The following is a 25,136-nucleotide window of genomic DNA, read 5'->3' on the forward strand; positions in this document are numbered from 1 at the left end:
TGCTCCCTGTTTATAATGTTCTCTTGTTAAATTCCTATTAGCTTACATGATGTGCGTGTAATGCATTTATTGGGATATTCGTTAATACATTCAGGCAGTTGATGAAGTGAGTGCAAGAATTTTCTTCTGCACTGGACACACCATGAAGGGCAAAATGTTTTTATAGACTGATCTATGAGAAATCTCTTGAACATCTTAAAAATGATCATTTTTTTCAATACTGTTGAGACCTGGGAAGTCCTTATTAATTGGAGAGCTGTATTATTTTGACTACAGTATGGCAAAGTGGAAGGAATTCTCACACCCTTCAGAAGATAAATGGAGGGAACAATAGATAAATTGATCAACATCTTGTGTGCAATGTTTTTGCACAATGCTTATGAATTCCTCTCTTAAAAAACAAACAAACAAAAAACAATAAGGTGGAACACACTACTGTGCATGTGTGTGCATGGGGCTTATGAGCTTGTTGAGCAATTTCATCTTTGAATCTGGTATCCAGTTTTTACTTACATCCATACTGTAATGTATTAATCTGAAGGTCTGCTTTTTGATCCTGGGCTCCTCCAGTCTGCGTGTCCTTGGGCAAGATACTAAACCCCAAATAGTTTCAGAAGGCTGTGCCGTTGGTGTGAGTGTGTGTTAGTGTCTTTGTGATGAGACTTGTGCCCATAAGTTCATGAAGCAGTTTAATTAAAGTCCCGGGCTGAGTGGGAATTTTTCATTCATGTTGAAACATTTTTAACTTGGATACATGGTTGGATACCCATGTAATGATTTACAGAGCATGCTGTTGCCTCACAAAGACTCATCATTGTTACACCAAACAAAATAATGTCTGGAAAGAACATGGTTATTTAGGGAAAGAGGACAGCAATATAAATCTAATGACCATACTGAGACTGTGGACTGGCACAGGTCCAGCAAAAATGAAAAAACATGAAATGAACGAAGTGTGATACTATACAAAAGTAAACTCCATGGATGCGCTGGATGTATCATATGATGCTGTGCCTTTGTCTTTACAGAGTTGCAAAGTAGGAAGAACTAATTTGGCAGTTTGAGGAAGTAAAATACCTTTTTATTTTTCCCGTAGATAATGTTACATAACTCACAGTTCAGCAGCTCGGATCCTGGTCTCCTTCAGTGAGAATGAACCAAAACGCTAAAGCTGGGCAGTAAAACCAATGAGAAAGAGAGACAAAGAGAGAGAGAGACAGTGAGAGACAGACAGACAGACAGACAGAAAGAGAGAGACAGACAGACAGACAGACAGAAAGAGAGAGAGAGAGACAGACAGACAGAAAGATAGAGAGAGAAAGAAAAAGAGAAAGAGAGAGAGAAAGAGAGAGACAGACAGACAGACAGAAAGAGAGAGAGAGAAAGAGAGACAGACAGACAGAAAGAGAGAGAGAGACAGACAGACAGAAAGAGAGAGAGAGAGACAGACAGACAGAAAGATAGAGAGAGAAAGAAAAAGAGAAAGAGAGAGAGAAAGAGAGAGACAGACAGACAGACAGAAAGAGAGAGAGAGAAAGAGAGACAGACAGACAGAAAGAGAGAGAGAGACAGACAGACAGACAGAGAAAGATAGAGAGAGAAAGAGAGAGAGAAAGAGAGAAAGAGACAGACAGACAGATAGAGAGAGAGAGAGAAAGAGACAGACAGACAGATAGAGAGAGAGAGAGAAAGAGACAGACAGACAGATAGAGAGAAAGAGAGCTAATTAATTAATTTTAGGGGTTTTTCCCCTATTAATATACACACACATATACGGTTGTATCTATTCATTAATTTTAATTTTTAATATATTAATAATACACACGTTACTGTGTCATTTACTTTTATTTATTTTTTATTTTTTTTTATACACACACACGTTACTGTTTCTTTTTAATTTTTAAATTTTGTTTTATTTTTCTGCCCACACATTACTGTGTCATTTACACACACACTTACTGTTTATTTATTTACTTCTTTTTTTATATTAATTTTTATGGAATTTTTATATTTTATATATTTTTTTTATTATTATTATTTATTTTGTATTAACACACACAAACACAACTGTTTTATTTTTGTTTCTAATGAAATGTATGAAAGTAATTGTCCTTATATACTTTATATATACTGTAGCTTTGGCAATATAGTTGCTATACATTCATGCCAATAAAGCTAATTTGAATTTGAATTTGACAGAGAGAGACAGAAAGAGACACAGAGAGAGTTTTATTTATTTATTTTATTTACATTTTTAATATATTTTAATGTTTCTAACACACACACACACAAACACTTTAATTACTTGTTTAATGAAATGTATGGGGTTGATTGTTCTTATGTAGTTTGTATGATGCTTTGGCAATATTGTTGTTCATTCATGCCAATAAAGCTAGATTGAATTGAATTGAGCGTGTGAGTATGTAGTGTCATTCTGTGAGGTTGGAGTTTTTGTCACATGAGCGCAGGAACAATCACTGAGACTATCAACAGCAGAATTTCTGCAAAGATGACAATGAAGACTTTTCTTAAACCTCCACACCACTGAGCTGCAGCAAAACATGTTTCCTAACAATAGCTGTCACCTTATCTTTTCAGAGAAGACTTGGCAGCATTACTGGGTCAGGTATACAAACCTCTGCTGGAAATTCTCCTGGCAGAAAAACTAAGGGAGATACAAATAATAACAAAGCCTGCTATTTTTGGATGCGAGCCCCTGAGATGTAAAGTCCTGTTGTCAAACAGGTTGGATTAGCTCATCAGCACTGACACAGCCAAGCGGTCTCCAGTGACCCGGAATTTCTCATTTATGTCATGTTTACACAGCCCTCTGGAAAGATGTGTTTCCAGTTCCATTTATAGGTGTTTTTTATAGGTGTCTTTTAACTATTTAATCTATAAGTATATGAGAAATAAAAACATAGTGTCCATGTAAAAAAGAGCCATTATGTTCTTTTTTACATTTGAACCTTATAAACCAAAAGCTGCAGTGCATGTGCATTTCATGTTACGTGTCCGTATGTGTGTGTGTGTGTGTGTGTGTGTGTGTGTGTGTTTTAATTTCATTGGCTCACGTTCTCCTCAGTTATAACTGTACGATTTTTTATTTTACGAGAGCCTGAAGAAACAACCAAATAGATAAAGTTTAGATAATGTTTTAGACAATGAGTGTTGTGAAATAAATGAATCAAATTAAAACTGTTTTATTCCTGAGTGTTCTGAAACAAATGAATAAATACATGAATGCATCTCTAGGTGTTCTGAAACAAACAGGTAAGTAAACTGTAAATGTTGTTGTTTTTTTGTTTGTTTTTTGAGTGACACAACTAAATATGATAATAGATCAGATAAATGGTGCCAACTGCACGTCAAAAAGGAACAGCCTTCAGGAGCAGTTTGGGGTTCAGGATCTTGCCCGAGGACACTTCGACGTGCCGACCTTTTCATTAGAGGACTGCTTTACCTTGACTTTGTGCTCTGAAATAAACAAAAAAGTCAAGAGATTTTTTTTTCTTGGTGTTCTAAGACAAAAAGTGTAAAGGCTAAAATCTTTCTATCGTTTCATTTCTGAGAATTCTGGACAAATAAATGAAAAAATTTCTAAGTGTTCTTAAACAAGTATGTGCAAAGAAATGAATACAGTTTGTTTTGCTTTTGGTCAGAAATAAATAAATAAACTTTTAATTCCTTGTTACATGGAAGTGTCCTGGAGTAAACTAAACTGAAAAAAGTAAATATTACTGTTAATATTATACTGATATAGGCTACAGACATGAGATCATGTATACACATGATACAGGCGTTCATCCATTCACACACTGATGGAGCTGCCATGCAAGGTGCCAACCGCTCCTCAAAAAGGAACTAATCACTCTCAACAGAAACTACACACACAAACAAACAACCAGGTAGGTGTTATAGGCTAGTTACAGCCTCATGTCGGTTCAAAGGGTCAAAAAGGGCACTCTTCATACAGACTGTGAGCTCTCTTCAGCAACAGTTTCCAGTGACAGCATCTTTCCTATGAGCTGCCAGCGCCCTCAGCCTCTCTGCACTCAAGAAGTGTGTGTGTCATGTTTTTATAATCATGTCATGTTGGTGACTTTAACCTGAATGCTTACTAACCCATGGGGACTCCTGTCACCCTGGGGACAGAAATTGTGGTCCCCACAGTTGGAGACGTTTATATTATGTTTCATCTTAGTGCCTCTCTTAGTCTTCAGGTTACTGTTAGGAGCTAGGGAATCCATTATGTCAATGCCCACGGGGAAAGAGGAGCAAAGTTGTGTGTGTGTGCGCGTGTGTGATCCTGGGCTGAGCTCATTCTGATGCATTCCTATAACAGTGGCCCTCTCACACCTCCCCGACAGGCTACAGGCTACTTTCACCGAGGAAAGAGGAAGTTGAGGAAATAAAATGTATTTCCGTTTACTCATGCCGCCGGTTTTTCCCATCTGGGCTCAATAAATAGGGAGAGCATGGTGGCTGGTAAAAGCAAAGCAGATTCCCTTGTTAACAGTCAGTCACAGGAGAGAGACAGAGGATGGACATTAATCAGGTGAGTGACCCACATACAGGACAGGACCGCTGCTGAGACCAGCTGCCCTCTGCCTCCTCCATCACCTCAGCTGTCTGTCTGCCCCTCCACAGATTCTCATCATTGGACTTTTTCTGGTGCCGGCGTGGACGCACGGGATGCACCAGTGCTATGATGAGGACAAGCTGCGTGACGCAGCAGAGAGGAAGCTGAGGAGGCGCTTCCAGCAGCCTGTGGAACCCGTAACTACGGCGGCCCCGGACTCCCCCGCCTCCTGCCCCCTGGAGCTCTACCGGCACAAGACGCCTAAGGACCTCCACGAGAGGTCCCTGTCCCCCTGGAGATATGTGTAAGTAACATCCTGGCCTACTTTCACCAAGATGCACGGCACTAGAAATAAAATCATTTATTAAAAACTTTTAATGAACATAACCGCTCAGTTGGACCTATAATCGTTCTTTTAAGGGAAATGTTTCTGGACCCTATCTTCATATGATCCTAAACTTTTTTAAAAGCACGGCCTAACTTGGTGATATATGCTTGCAATTTGGCTGGGTTTTGGAAAAGATCAGGTAGCGCTATGGGTTATAGGCTAAGAAGTAGCCTGCGTTTACAGTGACGCTAAATTTATAACCCTCCCTTTTAGCAGATAACCTGGAGCAGAACCGTGACTCACGGTTCACCCATCCATCCTGAGTGTTTGCACATGATGGAATGGTGCAGCCATAAAACATCAGGCATCACTCCGCATCATTGAAATGCTAGAATAATTCTTAAACTGAATTCTTGCACAGCTCATAAATAAAATGCCTCATGTTGCATTTGTGTACACGGATCAACCTGTTGACCCTGAAATAATTGTTTTGCGCTCCGATGACGCTGTGGCCTGCGTCACGCCCGTGCACCAGAGAAGGGAAAGTCCCTTGTACATCCAATGTTTGCAGATTTGTAGGCTCATATCAGCTTGGATTGACGTGAAATGTGCTGTCCCTGTTGCACTTGACTGGAGAGATTTTTCCTGCACCTGCAGCTTCCTAAAGTCTCTTTTTCCTCATCTTCATTGTTCACTGTGTGCAAGCAGTCAAACAGCCAAACTGCAGTAGTATTATTTTCCCAGTAAACTATCATGCTGGAGTCCTGACCTCAGGTTTGCTGTGTGTCAGTTAGCTTGTAGTTTAATTAAACACAACTTTATGAAGAAAAAAAATTCAAAATAAAACTAGATTTTGACACGTGGCTCATGGACAAGTACATCTGCTAAAAGGAAGCCTACTTAACTAATTTAAACTTCTACTGCACTACATTTCAGTGGGAAACATTGTACATTTTACACCATTACATTTATTTACCAGCTTTAGTTACTAGTTTCCTTTCAGAGTAAGATTACATAATCAACAGATTCCTTTAAAAGATACATTGTTAAATATTAAGCCAGTAGTTCTGTCTCTTGTTCTGCCTGCTGGGTTTAATAACTAACTATATATAAAGTAGTTATAATTAGTCACACCTTGAAAAGCTAACAGTAAAGGCACCTTATGCATTGTTGTATCAGTAACAATCTAATAATGTCTTATATTGTAATTTATCAGTCACAGGGGCTGAGTTTAAGTATTTACTTTGATTATTCACCTACATTTACTGATACTTAAGTACAATTTTCAATGAACAAATTTTACTGGGGCAGTTGGTAATTCAGCCTTGCTGAAGGCTCAGGTCATGATGAGGAGAAGTGCCGTCCAAATGACGCTGTAGTCTAAACTCTTACACTGTCTTACACTGTGTGGTTTTTGGCAGGCATCCCTGTGCAGGTTTTATGTATGTTAGAGCAAAGTGCAGTTGTGAAAATCCTCTACCTCTGGAAAAAACATTCATGTATTTAATTTCTTGGGGTAGAAAAAGGATTGTGAAATAGATTTAGAAATGTTCAGGAAAGCATCATTTTATTGGATGTCACAGATCCTTTCTGACATGCTGCTCATTGTGTTGCTCTTTTCCAGACGTAAGACAATGGAGGATCACTTTCCCTCCACCTACACCGAGGCTCAGTGCCTGTGTTCAGGATGCATCCTGATCCAGGAGAACCGCAACTCAGTGGGGGACAAGAGACATCCAGTGGAGAGCCACGATTACAACTCAGTGCCCATAAAGCAGAGCAGGGTGTTTCTCAAGAGGGAGCTCTGCTACGACAAAAAGAGATACCATTTGAAGCCAGTTACTGTGGATGTAGCTGTGGGCTGCACCTGTGCCAGAGTCAAGACCTCCTCCTCCTCCTAGAGGGGAGTGTCAGAGTGGTACACTACAGATCATAATGTGTTTGTTTTAAAATACACCAAGTTCCATGGAAAGTCTATCTCAGAGGTGTCAAGTCCTACGTGTGATGTGATCAGTGATTCAGCAGACTGGACATTGGTCCAGGATGTTGTCTGATTGGAGGTTGACCTGGACTCATGACATGCCGACACCCCTGTGATCATTTATGAGGCTTCAAAAGTCACATCAGCCTGTTTTTAAAGGCCTATTTATTGTCATAATGATGACATCATAATTGATACATTAATAATATGTGTTTTGTAGGTCGTTATAGGCCCTGTTTGCTCTGTTTAATGACTTGTTTACAGCTCTGCATAGTGCAGCTAATGTGAACTGGGTATTACTATGTACTTCTTTTCATATTGATGGCCTTGTCATCGAAGAAAATAGCTATTGTATAGTTTGATAAAATACTGATCTAACTAATAATAATATTTAATTATCTATTTATTTGGTTTGATTTGCGTGTGAAATGTCTGAGCATTTGAAGGCTTTAGAATGCTTATGAGTGAATGAGGAAGCCTGTATTTATTTACTTTGGATATTTTATAGATATTGTCTCTTTATAAGTCTAATAAAGACTTAATTAATAAAGTTTAGCTTCTTTGAAGCAAAATAAAGAAAAATGTTTGAAGAAATTCTCAGTGTGTCTGGATACTTCTAGCTCAAGTTCTACATTAACATCTGCCGACTGCAGGACTGCTCTACCAGCCACAGACTCATAGGTGTGAAATAGGGATAAAATAGCTCAATAGTGCCCTCTGCTGTCTCAGCAGCAGCTGCACCACAGGTAAACTGAAACAGCACTTGCCTGGACAGAGAACTGGGACTGGGACCATAAGGGTCCAGATGATTTCAGCTTGTGAAATGATGTACAGAAACCATTTCCAAGACTGCACCTCTCTGTCACTCAATTTGAGTCTTTCATGCCCATATGACTGACGGTATTGAATTGCGTGAACATGTGAATGGGAAAAACCCCCAACAGAACTTCAAGTTTGTAAATGTGTAAAAAACACATTTGAGCAGTTTGCAGATGTAATTAGTTAATTAATTTTCCCGGCCCCTCCAGCCTGCATGTCCTTGAGCAACATGCTGAAGCCCAAATGAATGTCAGTGAATGTTTGTTCCATTCTGATGTGCAGTTGGCACCAACCGTGGCCTCTGCCATCAGTGCTTTTATTGAGTTCAAGTCTCTTTCCTAGGGACCAGGAAGGATTTTTATTTCCTAGAATTATTGGTTTATTTTCTAAAGGTATTTTTATTGTGAAAATTACTACAATAAATTAATTAACTCCAACAGATAGTTCCTCAACAACCCCGACCTTCTAATGTAAGGTCATCATCATCCCTCTGCGACAAGGAGTCATTTGTATCTGAAAGAGACTTTGTGTAGTGAGTTCACCCCGAAAAACTATTGGTCATCAACAAAACTAACTAAATGATCCACAGGACAATGCATGTTTTCACGTTCCACTATCCCCATAGTGACCGCTCATTAACAATGTATTCCCTAACCCCTTACCTTAACCATCACAGCTACATGCCTAACCTTACCCCTTAAACAGCCCTTTAATCTTGTGGGTCTAGCATTTTGGGCCCCACAAGTATATTGAAATCCCAGTGGATGAATCAGTGACAGACTCCAGTTCTAAGAGCAAAAAGTTCAGACATTTCAATCAAGAACTTCAATACCACCACCATGTTAACAGCTCTATTTATTACAAAGTGGTGACACATTTAACACTCGTTGAAAATTATTTTAAATGTGGGAATTAACACAATAAGGTAACAAATCGTTTCCTCTGATATGAACCTCTGGGCTGAGACACCTCCAGGAAACCCGCTTCAGTCCGTTTATGTGGCAAACTTCTTCTGCCGGACAGGTGCAGGCAGCTGAGCCATGATGTCCAACAGGGGGCGCTCCACTACCACCAGAGAATGGTCCTCCAATATGCTCACACACATGAGGTGCTGTGGGGCCAAATATCAGCAGAACATAAAACATCAGAAAGATAAAAAAAAAGGTCAAATCAAACATATGTTCCACATTTGTTGTTTGGATGGGGACGTTAAAACTATTAACAATTAGAAATGTTCTTCTCTTAGGACATGTTTCATCTTCAGAGCTTTGTTTGCATTCATGTGTAATGATATTTGTCAGGAGCTCTCTCAACGCATTCAATGGTCACTCAAACCTGACTTCTTGACCTGTATTTTACCATCTCAGCAGTGCCCTAAAGAACCCCCGCCAGTGCCTGGCCGTTTCTCAGTCTGACTCGCTGCTTAGAGACAGTGCAGCAGTGACAGTGGAGCTCCACTGGTCTCACTATGGTGACGGTACCTGGAAATTCTTGCATATCTTAAAGGCGTGGCTGTGTCTGATCCTCTCGGGCTCAGGAAGACTCCTCAGTGTCAACTGATTGTAGAGCAGGGCCTTCGCTTCAGGGAGGGGCTGCATGTGGAAGCAAAGACACAAAAAACATAGTTTCAGTATTTTTTAAAATTCTTTCACTGACCGCTAGAAAACTGAAAACACACACATTCTCGTTCTCAAGGCTTTGCATCGACATGACAGACAGTTTAAATGACTGGCTACATACCAGACTCTGGTCAATGATGCAGAACATAAACATGTCGTGCAGAATGATGTGAGCTGGGTTTTTAGGATTGAAAGCGACGTGGGTGACGGGTGTGTCCCTCTCCAACCACAGAGAGTGCAGTCCGTGTTTCTGCAGCGTCCGGCTCCACTCTGTGTATTCCTTCTGTACTAGAGAGTACTCCAAGATCTGCACCACACACACAGACACACACACAGTAAGAGAGCTGTTCTGTGCATCAATCTCAGCATTATCTTTGAGGAAACTTCATGTCCTGCTTTTATTGTGGAAGGCAGAGCAGCTGATTAGATAACAAAAGTCAAACAAAACCTGATGCCGCAGTGTTTACCTGCTGGTCAGCGTGCACCGCGACAAGGTTGCTGGTTGTTGGGTGGATGGCTATGGCAGTGGGACAGGAGCTGTACACAGGAACTGTACAATGAAGCTGCAAACAAACAGAAGGAATTTAAGGCTGGAGCTTTGGCTACGATAAAAAATAAAAAAAATGTTATCAAGACATATCCGAGTTCCAACGCACCTTTAGCTTGTGAAGGTTGTAGACGTGGATCTCACAGTCTGTGTTTGCGGTAGCGAGCCATTTGCCATCCTCACTGGCAAACAGCAGGTGGACTGGCTGTCTGGAGCCTGGATTTCATACAAAGACAAGTTATACACTAAAAAAAACCAAACAAAAATAACAAAACAGACAGCTTCGGTGTGGTAGGTTAGGTGGCCAACAAATGTATACAAGTATGCATCAATATGATTTCACAAAGTTGTTTTTGCTTTCTTTGTATTATATTTAGCATCTCATAAATATTTAACTCACAATCTTTTTGGAGAAAATGTCTTGGATATTAGTGCATACAAATACACAATGTTGACTAAAAGCAGTGTTTGCTCATTAATGGCCTTTAAAAAACCCACACAGATCTAGGTCTGACTAGATCCTATCAGGGTCTTGTTGCGATTGACCCTCAAAGTTAGTGTTTCCATAAAAAACACAGTTTTAGCTTTACCAATTCAAATAATATATTCCCCCATGCGGCCCTCACGGTTACACCATGATCACTTGTCACTGGGACCCGGGACTGAGACTCACCTGACTTGGGTTTGAGAGTATGAAGGTATTTGCACTCGGGCTGGCTGAGGGCAACAACAATGACTGAAGAATGACTGGTGGAAGCAAAGAGCCTGGAGGAGTCCGAAGAGAAGCAGAGCTGGTGGGCCGAGCGAAAGTCCTTAGGTAGTTTGGACACCTTTGAGGGAGTAAGAGGAAGAAAACAGAGAGGGGTGAGCTTCATCAGGATCCTCATCACCTACATACATCAGAGTGCAACACTGAAATCCTCAAACACATTCTGAATGTTTTACAGTGAAACCTCACCAGCTCACTCGTTCTACTTCTGTCGAGAGAATGAGCGAAATGTAAGACTAAGTTCTGTAAACAGTGATCCCCAGGTAGTTTATTCAAGTTGGAGATCTCATGCACAAACAATTTTGTTGATGGACAGGGCTGTGTGAACAATGACTACTGCACAGGAGCATAAGGGAGCAGTAGAGTCAGCGCTGAGGAGCCCACCTTGGTGATGCTGATGTTGTTGTGCTGTAATCTGTAGAGACGGACACTGGAGACAGTGGAGTACGCCAGCCAGCCTCCACACGGAGACAAGGCACTGCAGCAGATCTGATCATCTCCCTGCAGAGCACAGCACACAGTCAGCTTTTTGTTACAATGTCCTCTGTACTTAAAGATTAAATTAAAAACAGCCAAAAGCAGTGAGGTAAACTGACACATATTATGGAACTAGATGTCTGCTACTAATGTCTAAACAAGGCTAGAAAAAGATCAACATCGCAATGAGATTGTTGTTTGGTGTAACACTGTAAAGGAGCCTTATCACACCAAGTCAACAGCGTAACAAAGTAGATTTGTTTGTCTCGTCTGTAGCAAAACAGGAAAGAAGGCAGATAAAGCCTCATAGAACCACGTGATTCATCAATATACTTGTTAAAACATTTTTCTGCAGGACACGAGACTTCTACTTCACTGTAAAGCTTTTGGGAGAATTTTCACAAGTTGGTTAGCTAGAGGCGGACGAAGAAAACGATCATCACTAAAAAGTCTGCTGCAACTGGCCTTTGTTCTCTACCACTGTACCTTGTTCTTCTGTATTGTCGTGAAGTTTCAGAGCGACAGGAGCCATGTTTCCATCTAATTGTCTAACTGGTTTGGATCAAATAAACTAGGCAGTTCTGTCAGAAGTTGACGTTACGCATGGCCGTAATAAACAAGTAGAGGTTGTAAACTGGAAACAAAACCTGTCGCATGGACGTGAGAAAATGGAGAGAAGTCTTCAGGAATGTGTTTGAACTGGGCAAGTTGTTCTTTCGTGTCAGCTAGTACTGGCCATGTTTCATGCTGTCCGGAGACAGAGACAAAGAAACAGCTGATCAGTCATGCAAGTTAAATGTTCGCTACGTGTGTTTCCATCTCCCATTTAGCGCATTAACTCTTTTTCAAAAAAGACAAAAAGGCGAGCAAACGAACAAACTTTTTCATAAATGAAAAATGTGTCGACGATAACACGACGAGGGACAAACAGCGTCCCCGTAACCATTGTAACTTAACTCTCAATCCTGCCTGCGCCCGCACGGTGTGAGAGGAGAAGTAGAAACACGTTTGTGTACCGCGACGGACATCAGTGGTTATAATGGTTTTCTACAATGTACAAACAAACACCAGTACACACCTTCCTCTTCAGCTGGATAAGTTTCTCTGGTTTTCTCTTCACACGTAGACTGTCACCAGGCTTTCCTGTTAACAAACAGGATAAACAGGCACAAATATTACACTATAACTGGTTCTGCACTATAACTATAAATGTTCTTTTTGCATTGCAACACATCTCTATGGATGTGTGTTTTCCTCACCATGTCCATCGCTCTCCCCCACTCTCCACAGCTCTAAATGATCAGGGAACTGGAAGAGCAGCAGTCCTGCTTTCTTTGCACAACAAACCAGGCTTCTCTACATGGAAGACAGAGGTGAGCATGTCACTGTCATGATCTACAGTGGCCTTAAAAAGGTGCTCTCTATCAAACTGAATCAAGTCAAAACTGTTTTCTCACTAGCTAATACATACAAGACAGAATACTAAGCCCTTTTCCAAACATTGTTTTTTTTTTAAACTAATGATTTGTGAGTTTTTTTTCTACTAAATATGTACTCACATGTGGGAAAGCTATTTTGCGCAGCGCTGACTCCTGGGTGTTCTTCTCCACTTTATCCAGCAGGGGTCGCACTACCAGCTGGGTGTCCATACCTGACAGGATTACAAACATCTTCATCAATTAACAAAATACAAAGTGTAGTACAAGTATCTGCCTGTACTTCTCAGCATTGAGACCAAATTACCAAATCCCTCTCCAGACCATGGATGGGTGTACCAGGGTCCCACTATTTCTTTGGCTCACCACTACATCTACTGTCCTCAATGTTGCCAGTTTCTTTGTGCTCCTTCAAAAGAGCTTGGACAGCACATCTGGAAACCCCTGTCTGCCTTGCTGATGCAGTGTAACCACCTTGTGTCTTGTTACTGTGTTCAGTCTCGACAGTAAACTGTCTTCGGCGGCCTCACCTTGTTAGCAGAGTTTGGCTGTTCATCACCCAGCTGGATTCCTCCTACACAGCTGTTTCTGTTTCACTTCATGGTTGTGTTTTAACCTTCATGCTGAATTGGTGAACAACAGCACCTGTTTGGTGTAATTGTTTAGTCATACACCTGATGATATGCCTACAAAATCCCTGACTTTGTGCAAGTGTACCTAGAAGAACTGATGTTGTTTGAAGGTAAAGGGTGGTCACACCAAATCTCATTTATTAACATGTTTATTTCTGAAAGCATTCTTGCTTTATGGCATACCCAAGTTCTTTTCACAGTACTGTAGTCACTGTGATTGTAGTGGAGGTTCCACTCTGATAAAGGACTGTATGGTAGTAAGGCGTGTTCGGGCATATTGTAACCGGGCTTTTTTGTGGCATTGGTGCGGTAAAGGCTTCTGTCTGGCAACTCAACCACGCAGCTTGTATTGTGCTCCTTGCAACAACCACACCATCTTTTTCCAGAGCAGCCTGTATTTCTCCTGACATTACCAGTGGGTTCTTCTTTGTACCCCGAATAATTCTTCTTGCAATTTTGGCTGAAATCTACCTGACCTTGGCTTGTTATTAAGAAGTCGAAAATTCTTGGATCTCTCGATAAGTGATTGAACAGTACAAACTGGCATTTGGATTTTTTTTTTTATATATCCTTTTCCATTTTTATAAAGTTCCAAAACCTTGTTACGCAGGTCTTTTGACGGTTCTTTTCGGCTCCCCATGGCTCAGTATCTAGCCTGCTCAGTGCATCCACGTGAGCGCTCACAAACTCATGGACTATTTATACACAGACACTAATTGCAATTTACAAAGCCACAGGTGTGGGAAATAACCTTTAATTGCCATTTTCACCTGTGTGTCACTTTGTAACAAGGCCAAATATTCAAGGGTATTAAACTTTTGATCAGGCCATTTGGGTTATTTCTGTTATCATTATTGTTTAAAAAGCAGCCAAACAACCATGACTATTATCAGATACACAAGGCAACAATAACACAACATCTGAACCTTTCTAACGGTGATTCACATTCAGAAATACTTTAACTGTATAATTAATTGCACAGTTGATGGTCCTGTGTTTTGGACAGTGCTAAAACATACTTTCATCTGAATTTAAGCTAGGTAGGCAATTTATTTCAGAAGCATTTCTTTTATTTCCTGAAATTATCTTTACATCCCAACAACAACCAATGAATCACATTCTCTTGCACAAAAAAGAAAAACAAAGCTGTAACTGTGGCTGTCGCAGGACTGTAATAAAACATTGTCAATAATTTCATTCAGTTCAAACAATTGGCGGACCTACCTGCTCTTTACCTGTGCACTCACTGTGCATCAAAATGTGTTTTGGGGTTTGTCAGGAAGACCCGTAGGGAGAGAGAGATTTTTTTTAGTTACTAGCTACTAGGGGTTGAAGGAGTGGGAGAGATTCTCATTGGCCTCGTGTCCTACCCCTGGAGCCCCGGGCGTTGGGGGTGCTGTGGGGTTGGTGGCGGCCTTGCCTGATCTGGGGTGGGCTGGGGGGGGTCGGGGCTCCCCTGGCGTGGGGGCCTGCCCTTGGCCTAGGGTTCTGCGGACTCGGGCTTGTGGCCTTTGCTCATTTCTGGGCGGGTGGTGTGTCCCTGGGCCTGGGGGCCCGTTGTCTCCTCTCCTCGCCTGGGCCCTCTTCGGCAGAGGTGAGGCTCCCGCTGCTTCCCCCTGCCAGCTCTCTCACGGTGGGGGCATTCGGGAGTCTCTGGGGCGCATGGCCGGTGCTGTCGGGGTAGGTTTTGGTGCTCCTCCTTGGGGGTGCTTGACTGGGGGGGGCTGGGCCCCTGTCCGGGGATGAGATCGGCCTCGGGGGCTGCTGTCACTGGCTGCACTGTAGGGAGGGATGCCTCTGGCTGGGCTGGGGGACCGTTGGCCTGGTTCTCCCGCGTTATCGCTCCCTGGCGGTAGCGAGCTTCCCGGCACGGCTTTCTGCTGTTCTTCCTTGGGGCGGGGTACAGCTTCCCCTGGACATGCGGTCTGGGGTCCTTTGCGCTTTGGGGGGGTCGCAGGGTGTTCTGGCTTCTGGGGGTGGGGGTCTGCGGTGGGATTGTGGGGCGATTATCGATGCATCTTGATGTATTATACTTTTTCCCGGGCAGGGTCTCTGGATGGCTGCTGGGCGTTTAGTTTGTGCGTTGGAGTCCGGGGGAGGCATCTCCTCGTTGGCTTGGAGGGACCTGTTTGCGTTCCTGTTTTGCTTCGTTGGCCTCGGATCCGTGCTTGCCCATTTCTCTGTCGGCCAGTTGTTGGACCCCTCTGGATACTGAGGTATATAGTTAGTTTTCGGGATGTGCAGTGTGGGTGCGGGGCAGGGCTGTGCTCCGGTTTGTTCTGGGTTTGTGCCTGGAGTTCTCGGCCCTTGATGGATGGGTGGGTTATTGGTGGCATGCAGCTGAGCTAGTTGATTTTGCCTCGTTGCTGGTTTGGCTGGTGTTGCATGCCGGCCGGGGGGCGCGCTGGGCATGGGGGATGTCGGCTGGCGCCGGCGGCCTTAGTTTTTTCCGGCGGTTGGGGGGACGGTGGACTTTTATTGGCGGGTGCACGGTGACCTGTGCGGCGCGTTTGCTGCCGGGCTGGGGCTTGCTGCTGGTGTCTCTCTCCGCTGGCTTTCGCTGTCGTGTTGTCCGTTTGCTCTCTCTCATTTGCCCGACCTCGCACGCGGGATTCGCGGGGGGCTGCTGGGCATGGGTGTCGCCGTGCTCGCGCAGTGTGCGCGTTGGGCTCGTCACTTGTGCATTGGTGTTGATGATTGCGTGGCATTTGGGCACTGTGGTTGTTTGCTGCGCGGCGGTGGGGTGCTGGATGGGGGGGGCCACTGGTCTATGTTGTGTCTGCGCCGCGGTCGGTCCGGGCGCTGCTCTTCCTCTTTCGGTTCCGTCGGCATTACGTTGTCAACTGGCATTTGGGTCGGGGTCTTCTGCGTTTGCATCGCGGTGCATCTGGGAGTCTTTGTTTTTTTTTTTTTTTGATTTATTCTTTTTCTTTCTTCCACCCCTATTGGCTACTGGGGTTCTTGCCTGCCTGTTACAGTCGTGGCGTCCCACTCTCTCTAACAACTACATTCTTTAACAGGCTTATGCGCACACACGTACATACACACACATACAGACACATTCACCCACACGCACACAGACACACACAGACACAAACAAACTTAGGTTGTCCCTGGTAGAATTATTCCTGATGCCTTTCTTTCAGTTACTTATTTAAATTAATTATTATTCCAGCTCTCGTGGCTGTGTTGTGTTGCTTATTTAGTGTGTGTGACTGTTTCTTGTTTTCATTGTTCTCTTAGTTGTCTTAATATGTCAGCTGTTTATTGCTGCTGTTCGGCTGGTTTTCTTTTACTATTATTATTATTTTTATTGTTTTTTTTGTTTGTGTTTGTTTGTTGTTGTTTTTCTCCTCCCCAAGCCCCCCTCTCTGTTCTCTTGCAGGTTTCGTTGCTTTCTGCAATTGGTGTTTCCCACAGCTTTTCTCTGTTGTCCCCACCCTCCATCCCCCTTTCCCCCTTCTCTTACAGGTCTTGTCCTTTCTCTGTGCTGTCTGTTTGTGCCCCCCCATCCCCGTGTCTGCCCCCCTGTCCGGCCCGGTGACAAATCAATACATAATTAAATAAATAATAAAACAGACAAAGGAGTATTTTAATACTCTCTTGTTAAAGTAAAATCTGTCTGGCACAATATGGTATCCAGGTCATTATACTCTATACCAGGCTGCTGGGCAGGACAGGTTTTAAAAAAAAAAAAAAAATAGTTACTAGCTACCTCTTGCTAGTTCTCCAACGTTGCCTAGCCCTTAAGATGAGCCCCTAAACGAATACCAAATTAGCTAATGTGTTGTTGCATGACATGGGACTGCATTACTGCAAAAGTCGGGCCAGGTGTAACTACTACTCTTAGTGAAATGCTGTAGAGGTCAGATGTAGAACGCATTCAGCTTTAATATATAACATGACTGACAGCACTATTTCACTGCAACAAATTCAGTATGATATAGTGGAACAGTATTGTTTTGGACTGTGCAGACAATTTGGGCTTTGCATGTAACAGTTAAATAAAAGTTAGATATCCCTACTGATGTCCTTTAACAATGTTTAATCGGAATGTGGAGTCACGCCCTGAACCCTCAAACTTAACGGACATCTCCTGGTAAGTAAGTGAGTGGATGAGGCTGCAAGCGCTCAAAATCAAACATGATGCACACTTTTTATTTTACGTTTTTTACTTTCTTAATGCCAGATTTATACGCCTTGCAAGCTCTTGGCCTACAGAATGGACGAGAGGTAATTGTCAATAATCAATGCACTAGTGTTGGTCAAAACAGCATCATTAAGCAAAAGCTAAAATAAGTAGTTGATTAATTAGGTGTGTGATAAGTTGATAGCATTTTGATTTCACGTGTTCTAATATACAAACTTAAATCCATACAAATTTTCCTAACCATGTTAGTGTCAAGGTTGGCTGCTCCTTAAATGCTTGTCTGGAAATTCTTTCTTCTCCTCTCATAAGGCAGATTTGCCGTGATTTTTCCTCTCGCTTCATGGTTTCCCCTGGTAACCACTTTCAGATCACAACGCTATGAACTGTGAGCAATTCCCTCAGGCAAAGTCTTGACAATTTGACAGTGGGATGGACCTAAGCCCCCAAAGACATGCATCTGACTGAGTGTGGACTTGAGATTGGGCCTAAGAGTCTGCAGTAGAGCCCAATAAATAAATTGGCTGATGTGAGCTGGTTGCAGATAAATCAGTATTGGTGTTTATAACAGCCTAAAATGACAATTAAAAAAGAGAGACGAAAGACAGATACGTCAATACTGTTATGAGAATTGCATTGCTCCTATCGGTCTTAAAAATCCCATATGAGTCAGACTCTAGTCTGCAGCCATGCTAACAGCTCTGACGCTGTTCAACATATTAACACTAGTATGTTTATAGAGTCCATGTTTGCTTATTAGCACTAAACTCAACGTCCATCTGAGGCTGATGGGAATGTCATTAGTTTTACGGGACAATTTTTAAATTTGACCAGATCATGGAGCTAGAGAAAAGGTTCAGGGGTCACCCAAGTCTAATCAAATCATCCTAAAGGGGAACATGAAGATCTCAACCAAATTTCATGGCAATCCATCTAATAGTTTTGAGACATTTCAGTCTGGACCAAAGACTGACTGACACTGCCATGCAAAGAGCCACATATAGCTAAATACTGAACTATCACTATTTATAACAGACATCTATTACTTTGTTTAAAGTATGATGATTTGAGGGTTCATTCAATAAAGAAAAATAATAATTAAAAAAAAAAAAATTCACAAATCACCAACAGCAGATTTAACACTGACCTCCAGAAACCACTGCAGTCTCCGTGTGGACGAGTGCTCTCACATCATGCGAATGGTTTTTAAAGGTCCGTGTTCTGACCCACTCCTTATCCTGCTGGTCCACAGTGGAGGAGATGAACTGAAACTGGATGACGGTGCCCTCTGACGTCCCAGCTAATAGACTGCTCTCATCCTGTTACATATTTGGAAAGTTAACAATCACTGGTTCTGCAGGGATGGGGTTGTGTAATGTGTCCTCCTGGTTCTTGATTGCACACTTACCTGTGAAACAGACAGAGCCAGAACGTCCCACTTGGTGACCAGGTGAGTTCTAACCAGAGTTCCAGTGAGTCCGTCCCAGATCTGGACCTTTCCCGCAGAATCACCGCTAATGATGGTGTGGTCGGACAGGAACACGATGGTCCAAACCACCACCTCTTTGTTCTTGGATGCTCCGACACCCCTGTCCACCAGCAGCCTGTGCGTGGCGTGGCCTGAGGTCAGAATAAGAAAACAAAGACTGAAAGCTCACAATATCAGTACGCCATATTTACAGAACACATGGAGTTAACACCAAGCTCATCTTCTGATATTACCTTACAATAACTGGCAGTAGGCTCAGTGCTAATCATTTCAGGATCGAGCCGTATCTGCTTACCTGTCTCAGCATCAAAGATTCTGATCATGTCCATCATGCCGGCGGCAATCAGTGTACCAGATGGATGCCAGGACAGAGATATAATACGACCTAGAAGACCACAGGAAACAAGCTGAAACACTGAAAGTCACAGACGGGCTCCAAAATTACCGACTCACAAGAAAATAATCACATTTGTCCTTGGGTAAAAAATTTAATTAATTACTTGTTCCTCCACAAAGTTACAACCACACTAGTTTCTAGATAAAAAAACTTTTAGTTACATTTTGGACACTGGTCAAAGAGTTTTAATAATTAATGGGCTGCAGGACACAAATGTAAGTTACTGTATGCACAGACTGTATTTGAACCTAACACTACCCAGATGAAAAACACCCCTCAGCCTCAGATTGTTCTTTTACCTTTCTGCCTGTCGAGGTTTCTTTGAAACTGAATCCTCTCCTCCAGTACTTCAAAAATCTTCACCATTCCATCCTCACAGCCGACCTGACACACAAAAAAAACATTCATTCAATGCCGAAGGCCAGATGAGGCGTAGAGTAAATATAATATCCACGAGGTATTGACTGACTGTTAGCAGTGTTCCCTGGCTGTTGCTAGTGATGGTCCAGATTGGTCCTCCATAGGCCTCCACAGAGTACCTGGGCCTCAGGTTCTCCAGGTCGTACTCTGTGATCACTCCGTTCAAACCGGCAATGAACAGACGCTGGCCCACCCAGCACAGAGCCTCAACAGCCCGGCCGTCCTGTCCTGGGATGACCTGTGTATCACAATCAAAGCAAGTCTGGAGGTTATCCCTGCACATCTGACCTAGCCCCACAACCAGCCATATGATCTACTCCATTAAGACATTGAGCAGTTTAGTATTTGTCTATGTGCAGAGTTGGATGTCTACCGTTCTCTAAACTCTCATTACTAAAGCTTATTCAAATGAGTAAACAGGATGTAGACACCTAAAAACATGGCACATGTATTAACCAAGTGTTCAGTTGTTTATGTAGAGTGCAGAATACAGCAGGTGACTTCAGAGAGCCAGACACGAGTGAACAAATGAACAAGCTTGTCTGGATTTCTTCCGAGTTGTTACCTTTTCTTGGAAGTAGTTGTCAGCGAAGTTGAAGATCTCCAGAGCTCCGTCAGCCCGAGCCAGAGCCAGCCGCTCAGTGCGGTTGTTAAACGCCATGGCTCTGATAGCGCTGGGCATGTAGTCGAAGAACCGAACCCGGTGCACCTTGAACTCACCCATTTTCACTAGAGTGGAAAACACAAACAGGTTACTAAAACGGGGCAGCGGACAGCAAGAGACAACCTGTAACGTTTACCCTGCTGTTCGTTAGCAAAAGCAAAAACCTCGCAGGTGAGACCATTCAACATTCAACATTCACTTCAGTTCAGCAAAACACGGTTTACCTGCTGTTTTCCCTCCAGCACCACTACACTTTCTTTGCTGTTAACTCCACACGCTTGAAAACACCAGGGGCCACGTTGAGGACCTTTGAACCGGTAATGGATCACCAAAACGGAAATACGTCATCGCAGTGACAGCACTCACACTTGGCGGGAAATTCTACCGGAAAAGTGAGCTGTGTTGTGACCGTTTTAGCGGAACGTTGAATGTCTTGATAACCTGTGGGCCTTTTTCCTTTTTATCAGTGTTAATGTTACACGACGGTCTTTGCTATCTGACAGGACAATGGTACAAATGGTGATACGGTAAGAATGATGAACTGACTTTAGTTTATTTTGCTATTGCCTGGTAAATTTGTATTTCTAGCGATTTAACGGTAAATGGAGGCCAACGTTAGTTAAAGTTTATAATATCTGGAGGACATCCTCAGACAGTAGCATTAGCGCGGTTTTAGGAGAACAGTGCTAACATAGAAACACAGAAGAAGTAACGTGATGTGAGAGGAATATGGAATCAGTAAGCTGACATTTTATTCATTAAGTGCTTCGGAGTGAAACTGGAAAGTAACGTTAGCTCATGGGATTCTTAAAGGTTTTGTTATGTTGCTCCTGCAGAGGCAGTGTGGATGGCAGCAGTCCTCCAGAGTGGATGCTGGTGGAGCTGCAGGGGGAGATGGTTTCCAGACACAACTCTGGTCTGGCAGGAAACGTGATGGGAGACCTGCTGTACACCAAAGAGGTAAGCCCAAGACAGAGAAACACTGGTGCTTTTCAAATGCTGACTGAGTTTTAGAGATACTATGTGGCCAAACAGAAAGCGCTCATTTCGTTCTGTGATAGAGCTCAGCCTGTACTGAAAGCAGGACGTGATTCAAATAGTGCAGAATTCACTGGAACACAGGGACAGCACAGGCCTATATTTTGAAGGACACCTTGTCTAACTAAGCTCAAAGTGGTTACAAAACAAAACAGTTGCACAGAGAGGTTAGATTCTGGCATCATGTTCCTTGATAGCTAAACCAATGAGGGGTCCTTCACAGCACATGGACTGGGTGACATGTTGGTGTTTAACTGTTGTGTTATGAGGGTCACTGTTAAAGCTGGAGTGCGCGACAGGTGAATGCATCAGAGCAAAAGGTGTGTAGGGGAGTTCAGCAGTAAATGGGAGGAGTAGCTTACAGTTTGTACAGTCAGAGAATAAAGGCTGCATTTAAAGCTTGTGTGGGTGTTTCCGGTGTTTCCCAGCTGGTGGGAAAGCGTGAAGGGAGTTATTGCTTTGAAGATGATGTCAGGCAGTTTCACACGGCGTTTGCCGCTTGCATTCAGCTCTATACAGCATCCTGACAGTATGGAGACGTACTGTCAGGATTTCTAAATTCCCTGGTATACCGTGATACCACCCAAGCCAAGACAACAATAATTATTAGTAATATTTCTTTAATTTTTATGTCAATCCTCTCCTGCGAGAAAAGTCTCCGTCCATAGAGGGATGGCCAACGCACACTGTGTGGTACCACAGACTGCGTGTGAATCTGAAAGGGAAAAATACACTGCTCAAAAAAATAAAGGGAACACTTAAACAACACAATGTAACTCCAAGTCAGTCACACTCCTGTGAAATCAAACTGTCCACGTAGGAAGCAACACTGATTGATAATCAATTTCACATGCTGTTGTGCAAATGGAATAGACAACAGGTGGAAATTATAGGCAATTAGCAAGACACCCCCAATAAAGGAGTGGTTCTGCAGGTGGTGACCACAGACCACCTCTCAGTTCCTATGCTTCCTGGCTGATGTTTTGAATGCTGGCAGTGCTTTCACTCTAGTGGTAGCATGAGATGGAGTCTACAACCCACACAAGTGGCTCAGGTAGTGCAGCTCATCCAGGATGGCACATCAATGCGAGCTGTGGCAAGAAGGTTTGCCGTGTCTGTCAGCGTAGTGTCCAGAGCACGGAGGCGCTACCAGGAGACAGGCCAGTACATCAGGAGACGTGGAGGAGGCCGTAGGAGGGCAACAACCCAGCAGCAGGACCGCTACCTCCGCCTTTGTGCAAGGAGGAGCACTGCCAGAGCCCTGCAAAATGACCTCCAGCAGGCCACAAATGTGCATGTGTCTGCTCAAACGGTCAGAAACAGACTCCATGAGGGTGGTATGAGGGCCCGACGTCCACAGGTGGGGGTTGTGCTTACAGCCCAACACCAAGATTGGCAAATTTGCCACTGGCGCCCTGTGCTCTTCACAGATGAAAGCAGGTTCACAATGAGCACATGTGACAGACGTGACAGAGTCTGGAGACGCCGTGGAGAACGTTCTGCTGCCTGCAACATCCTCCAGCATGACCGGTTTGGTGCGGGGTGGCATTTCTTTGGGGGACCGCACAGCCCCCCATGTGCTCGCCAGAGGTAGCCTGACTGCCATTAGGTACCGAGATGAGATCCTCAGACCCCTTGTGAGACCATATGCTGGTGCGGTTGGCCCTGGGTTCCTCCTAATGCAAGACAATGCTAGACCTCATGTGGCTGGAGTGTGTCAGCAGTTCCTGCAAGAGGAAGGCATTGATGCTATGGACCGGCCCGCCCGTTCCCCAGACCTGAATCCAACTGAGCACATCTGGGACATCATGTCTCGCTCCATCCACCAACGCCACGTTGCACCACAGACTGTCCAGGAGTTGGATGCTTTAGTCCAGGTCTGGGAGGAGATCCCTCAGGAGACCATCCGCCACCTCATCAGGAGCACGCCCAGGCGTTGTAGGGAGGTCATACAGGCACGTGGAGGCCACACACACTACTGAGCCTCATTGTGACTTGTTTTAAGGACATTACATCAAAGTTGGATCGGCCTGTAGTGTGGTTTTCCACTTTGATTTTGAGTGTGACTCCAAATCCAGACCTCCATGGGTTGATAAATTTGATTTCCATTGATAATTTGTGTGATTTTGTTATCAGCACAGCTATGTAAAGAAATGAGTATTTAATGAGATTATTTCATTCATTCAGATCTAGGATGTGTTATTTTAGTGTTCCCTTTATTTTTTTGAGCAGTGTAATTTTTTCACTATTTCTGACTTTTCATAGATCAAAGTGATTTATCAGTTAGTCAAGTGATGATTTATATTCCCTACCTCTGCTGAATAATTTTCACACAAAAGTTATCCCTCCCTACTTCAATAGTGATGCAACTTATCACAAAACACACAGTTCGGATCGATCTGTAGTTTTGTTAGGGTTAAATAAATTTTAAAATACTAATGCTACTTTGGCTCTGATCCAGCTGCCTCTCTCTGTCTGCTTAATGTCTGATTAGTTACAAGTATCGAAAAATAGCCTATCAACACTCACGAGACATTGTGTGTCAAAGGGAAGGCAGACGATAACGCTGAAGCTGCAATAAACATCACAATCTGATGATCTGTTTCTATGATGACAATTCACAGATCAATATGTGTTCAAAAATCTCAAGATCGATCAAGACACTTTTGAGAAACTTTCTACTGATGTTGCTCTAGTTATAAATGGTTATCGTGGGGAGGGGGGTTCCGGGAGTCTTGAATATCTTCATGCCTCTGCCGATCCTTTCCCCATCCCTCAGTCTCTGCTGTTTTCTTCCTCCCTCCTGCAGGGGGTGCCCGTGCTGATTGTCGGACATCATATTCTATATGGGAAGCAGGTCAAACTGGAGAAACCCTTCGCTGTCCTCACCAAGCATTCAGGCCATGCGCAGGATAGCCTGGACAACCGTGACGACGACGATGTCCGACAGGTACCCATGGAAACGAACCAGCAAGGACCCACCTCCACCTCTTACTCTGTGACTGCCCTCATCAAACGGAAGCTGATCTTTAAGACGCGCCCTAAACCCATCATCACTAATGTACCCAAGAAGGTGTAGAGTGACTGCATTATGGTCACAGACGGATCCATCTGTCTTGTGCTGGACTTTTTATTTTATTTTAACAGTTATACTTCAGTTGGTGTCATCCAATTCTAACATGACCTAGTTAGATTATACATTTATTGTACAATTGATCAATCCTGTTAACCTGACGCTGAACTTATTCCAGCGAGAGACTTTAATGAGGCTCCCCGGACGTACATTTATAGATAATATTTAAAGCTCCATGATGGTCTGAATGTTGTTTCAAAGGTTTTTGCACACTGACAAGAATCCCTTTCTGGATGCAATACTAAATCATTTAAAGTATTTTCTATGAAAACAAAGATTTCAGCTTCAGTCCATAAGTATCCAAACTAGGGACACACATGCAACCTTATCATTTGTTGCGACTGGAACGGACATTTCCACCACATTGCACCTCATGACAGAAGGCGTACATTTCCCAAATACTGTAAATCCACTTCATAACCTTAGGCCACTGCGTTCAGATAAACTGTACACAAAAGTCTTCCCGGTCGACTCTGACTGTTTAATAATGACTTTATGATTCCAGGAGATGCTCTTTGATGAAGAGATTTCCTCTGATAGCGGTTTACCTGCTCTATTTACCCACTACATTTACTTCTGCTTCTGGTAGCTTTTCGCATTTCCCAGAATTCATTTTTCAGAAATTAAAAGAATTCATGCCAGTTGTATAAGAAAATTG

At 43.2% G+C, this 25,136-nt stretch overlaps 3 protein-coding genes across 3 annotated transcripts; 2 read left to right on the forward strand and 1 right to left on the reverse strand.

Annotated features, from left to right (window-relative positions):
* Nucleotides 1–4,475: 4,475 nt before the first annotated feature.
* On the forward strand, nucleotides 4,476–7,424 carry il17c (interleukin 17c). The gene is made up of 3 exons (XM_038705720.1): nucleotides 4,476–4,558; nucleotides 4,651–4,886; nucleotides 6,535–7,424. Exons 1-3 carry the CDS (start codon nucleotides 4,544–4,546, stop codon nucleotides 6,809–6,811), a joined length of 528 nt encoding a protein of 175 aa, XP_038561648.1. The 5' UTR covers nucleotides 4,476–4,543; the 3' UTR covers nucleotides 6,812–7,424.
* Nucleotides 7,425–8,547: 1,123 nt separating this feature from the next.
* Nucleotides 8,548–20,635, reverse strand: utp4 (UTP4 small subunit processome component). The gene is made up of 17 exons (XM_038705721.1): nucleotides 20,532–20,635; nucleotides 20,209–20,372; nucleotides 19,693–19,881; nucleotides 19,523–19,607; nucleotides 19,122–19,211; nucleotides 18,746–18,957; nucleotides 18,485–18,656; nucleotides 12,682–12,773; nucleotides 12,382–12,478; nucleotides 12,201–12,265; nucleotides 11,030–11,146; nucleotides 10,550–10,706; nucleotides 9,986–10,092; nucleotides 9,797–9,892; nucleotides 9,451–9,636; nucleotides 9,192–9,302; nucleotides 8,548–8,821 (listed from the first exon to the last, which is right to left on the reverse strand). Exons 2-17 carry the CDS (start codon nucleotides 20,365–20,367, stop codon nucleotides 8,705–8,707), a joined length of 2,052 nt encoding a protein of 683 aa, XP_038561649.1. The 5' UTR covers nucleotides 20,368–20,372; nucleotides 20,532–20,635; the 3' UTR covers nucleotides 8,548–8,704.
* Nucleotides 20,636–20,686: 51 nt separating this feature from the next.
* chtf8 (CTF8, chromosome transmission fidelity factor 8 homolog (S. cerevisiae)) lies at nucleotides 20,687–25,124 on the forward strand. The gene is made up of 3 exons (XM_038705722.1): nucleotides 20,687–20,834; nucleotides 21,144–21,267; nucleotides 24,155–25,124. Exons 1-3 carry the CDS (start codon nucleotides 20,815–20,817, stop codon nucleotides 24,422–24,424), a joined length of 414 nt encoding a protein of 137 aa, XP_038561650.1. The 5' UTR covers nucleotides 20,687–20,814; the 3' UTR covers nucleotides 24,425–25,124.
* Nucleotides 25,125–25,136: the final 12 nt, after the last annotated feature.

The sequence above is a fragment of the Micropterus salmoides genome, unplaced genomic scaffold (assembly GCF_014851395.1).
Source record: "Micropterus salmoides isolate LMB-PRFRI ecotype aquatic unplaced genomic scaffold, ASM1485139v1 Ms_hic_scaffold_8, whole genome shotgun sequence".
NCBI lineage: Eukaryota > Metazoa > Chordata > Actinopteri > Centrarchiformes > Centrarchidae > Micropterus > Micropterus salmoides.

Excerpts from the sequence above, each read along its gene's own strand:
- il17c (XM_038705720.1), top strand. Across the intron at positions 4,887-6,534 it reads CTGTCCCCCTGGAGATATGT|ACGTAAGACAATGGAGGATC; the intron begins GTAAGTAACATC and ends GCTCTTTTCCAG.
- utp4 (XM_038705721.1), bottom strand. The coding sequence starts at position 20,367 with ATGGGTGAGTTCAAGGTGCACCGGGTTCGGTTCTTCGACTACATGCCC. Across the intron at positions 12,479-12,681 it reads GCAAAATAGCTTTCCCACAT|AGAAGCCTGGTTTGTTGTGC; the intron begins GTGAGTACATAT and ends TCTTCCATGTAG. Across the intron at positions 10,707-11,029 it reads ACAACATCAGCATCACCAAG|GTGTCCAAACTACCTAAGGA; the intron begins GTGGGCTCCTCA and ends ACTCCCTCAAAG.
- chtf8 (XM_038705722.1), top strand. The coding sequence starts at position 20,815 with ATGGTACAAATGGTGATACG. Across the intron at positions 20,835-21,143 it reads ATGGTACAAATGGTGATACG|AGGCAGTGTGGATGGCAGCA; the intron begins GTAAGAATGATG and ends TTGCTCCTGCAG. Across the intron at positions 21,268-24,154 it reads ACCTGCTGTACACCAAAGAG|GGGGTGCCCGTGCTGATTGT; the intron begins GTAAGCCCAAGA and ends TCCCTCCTGCAG.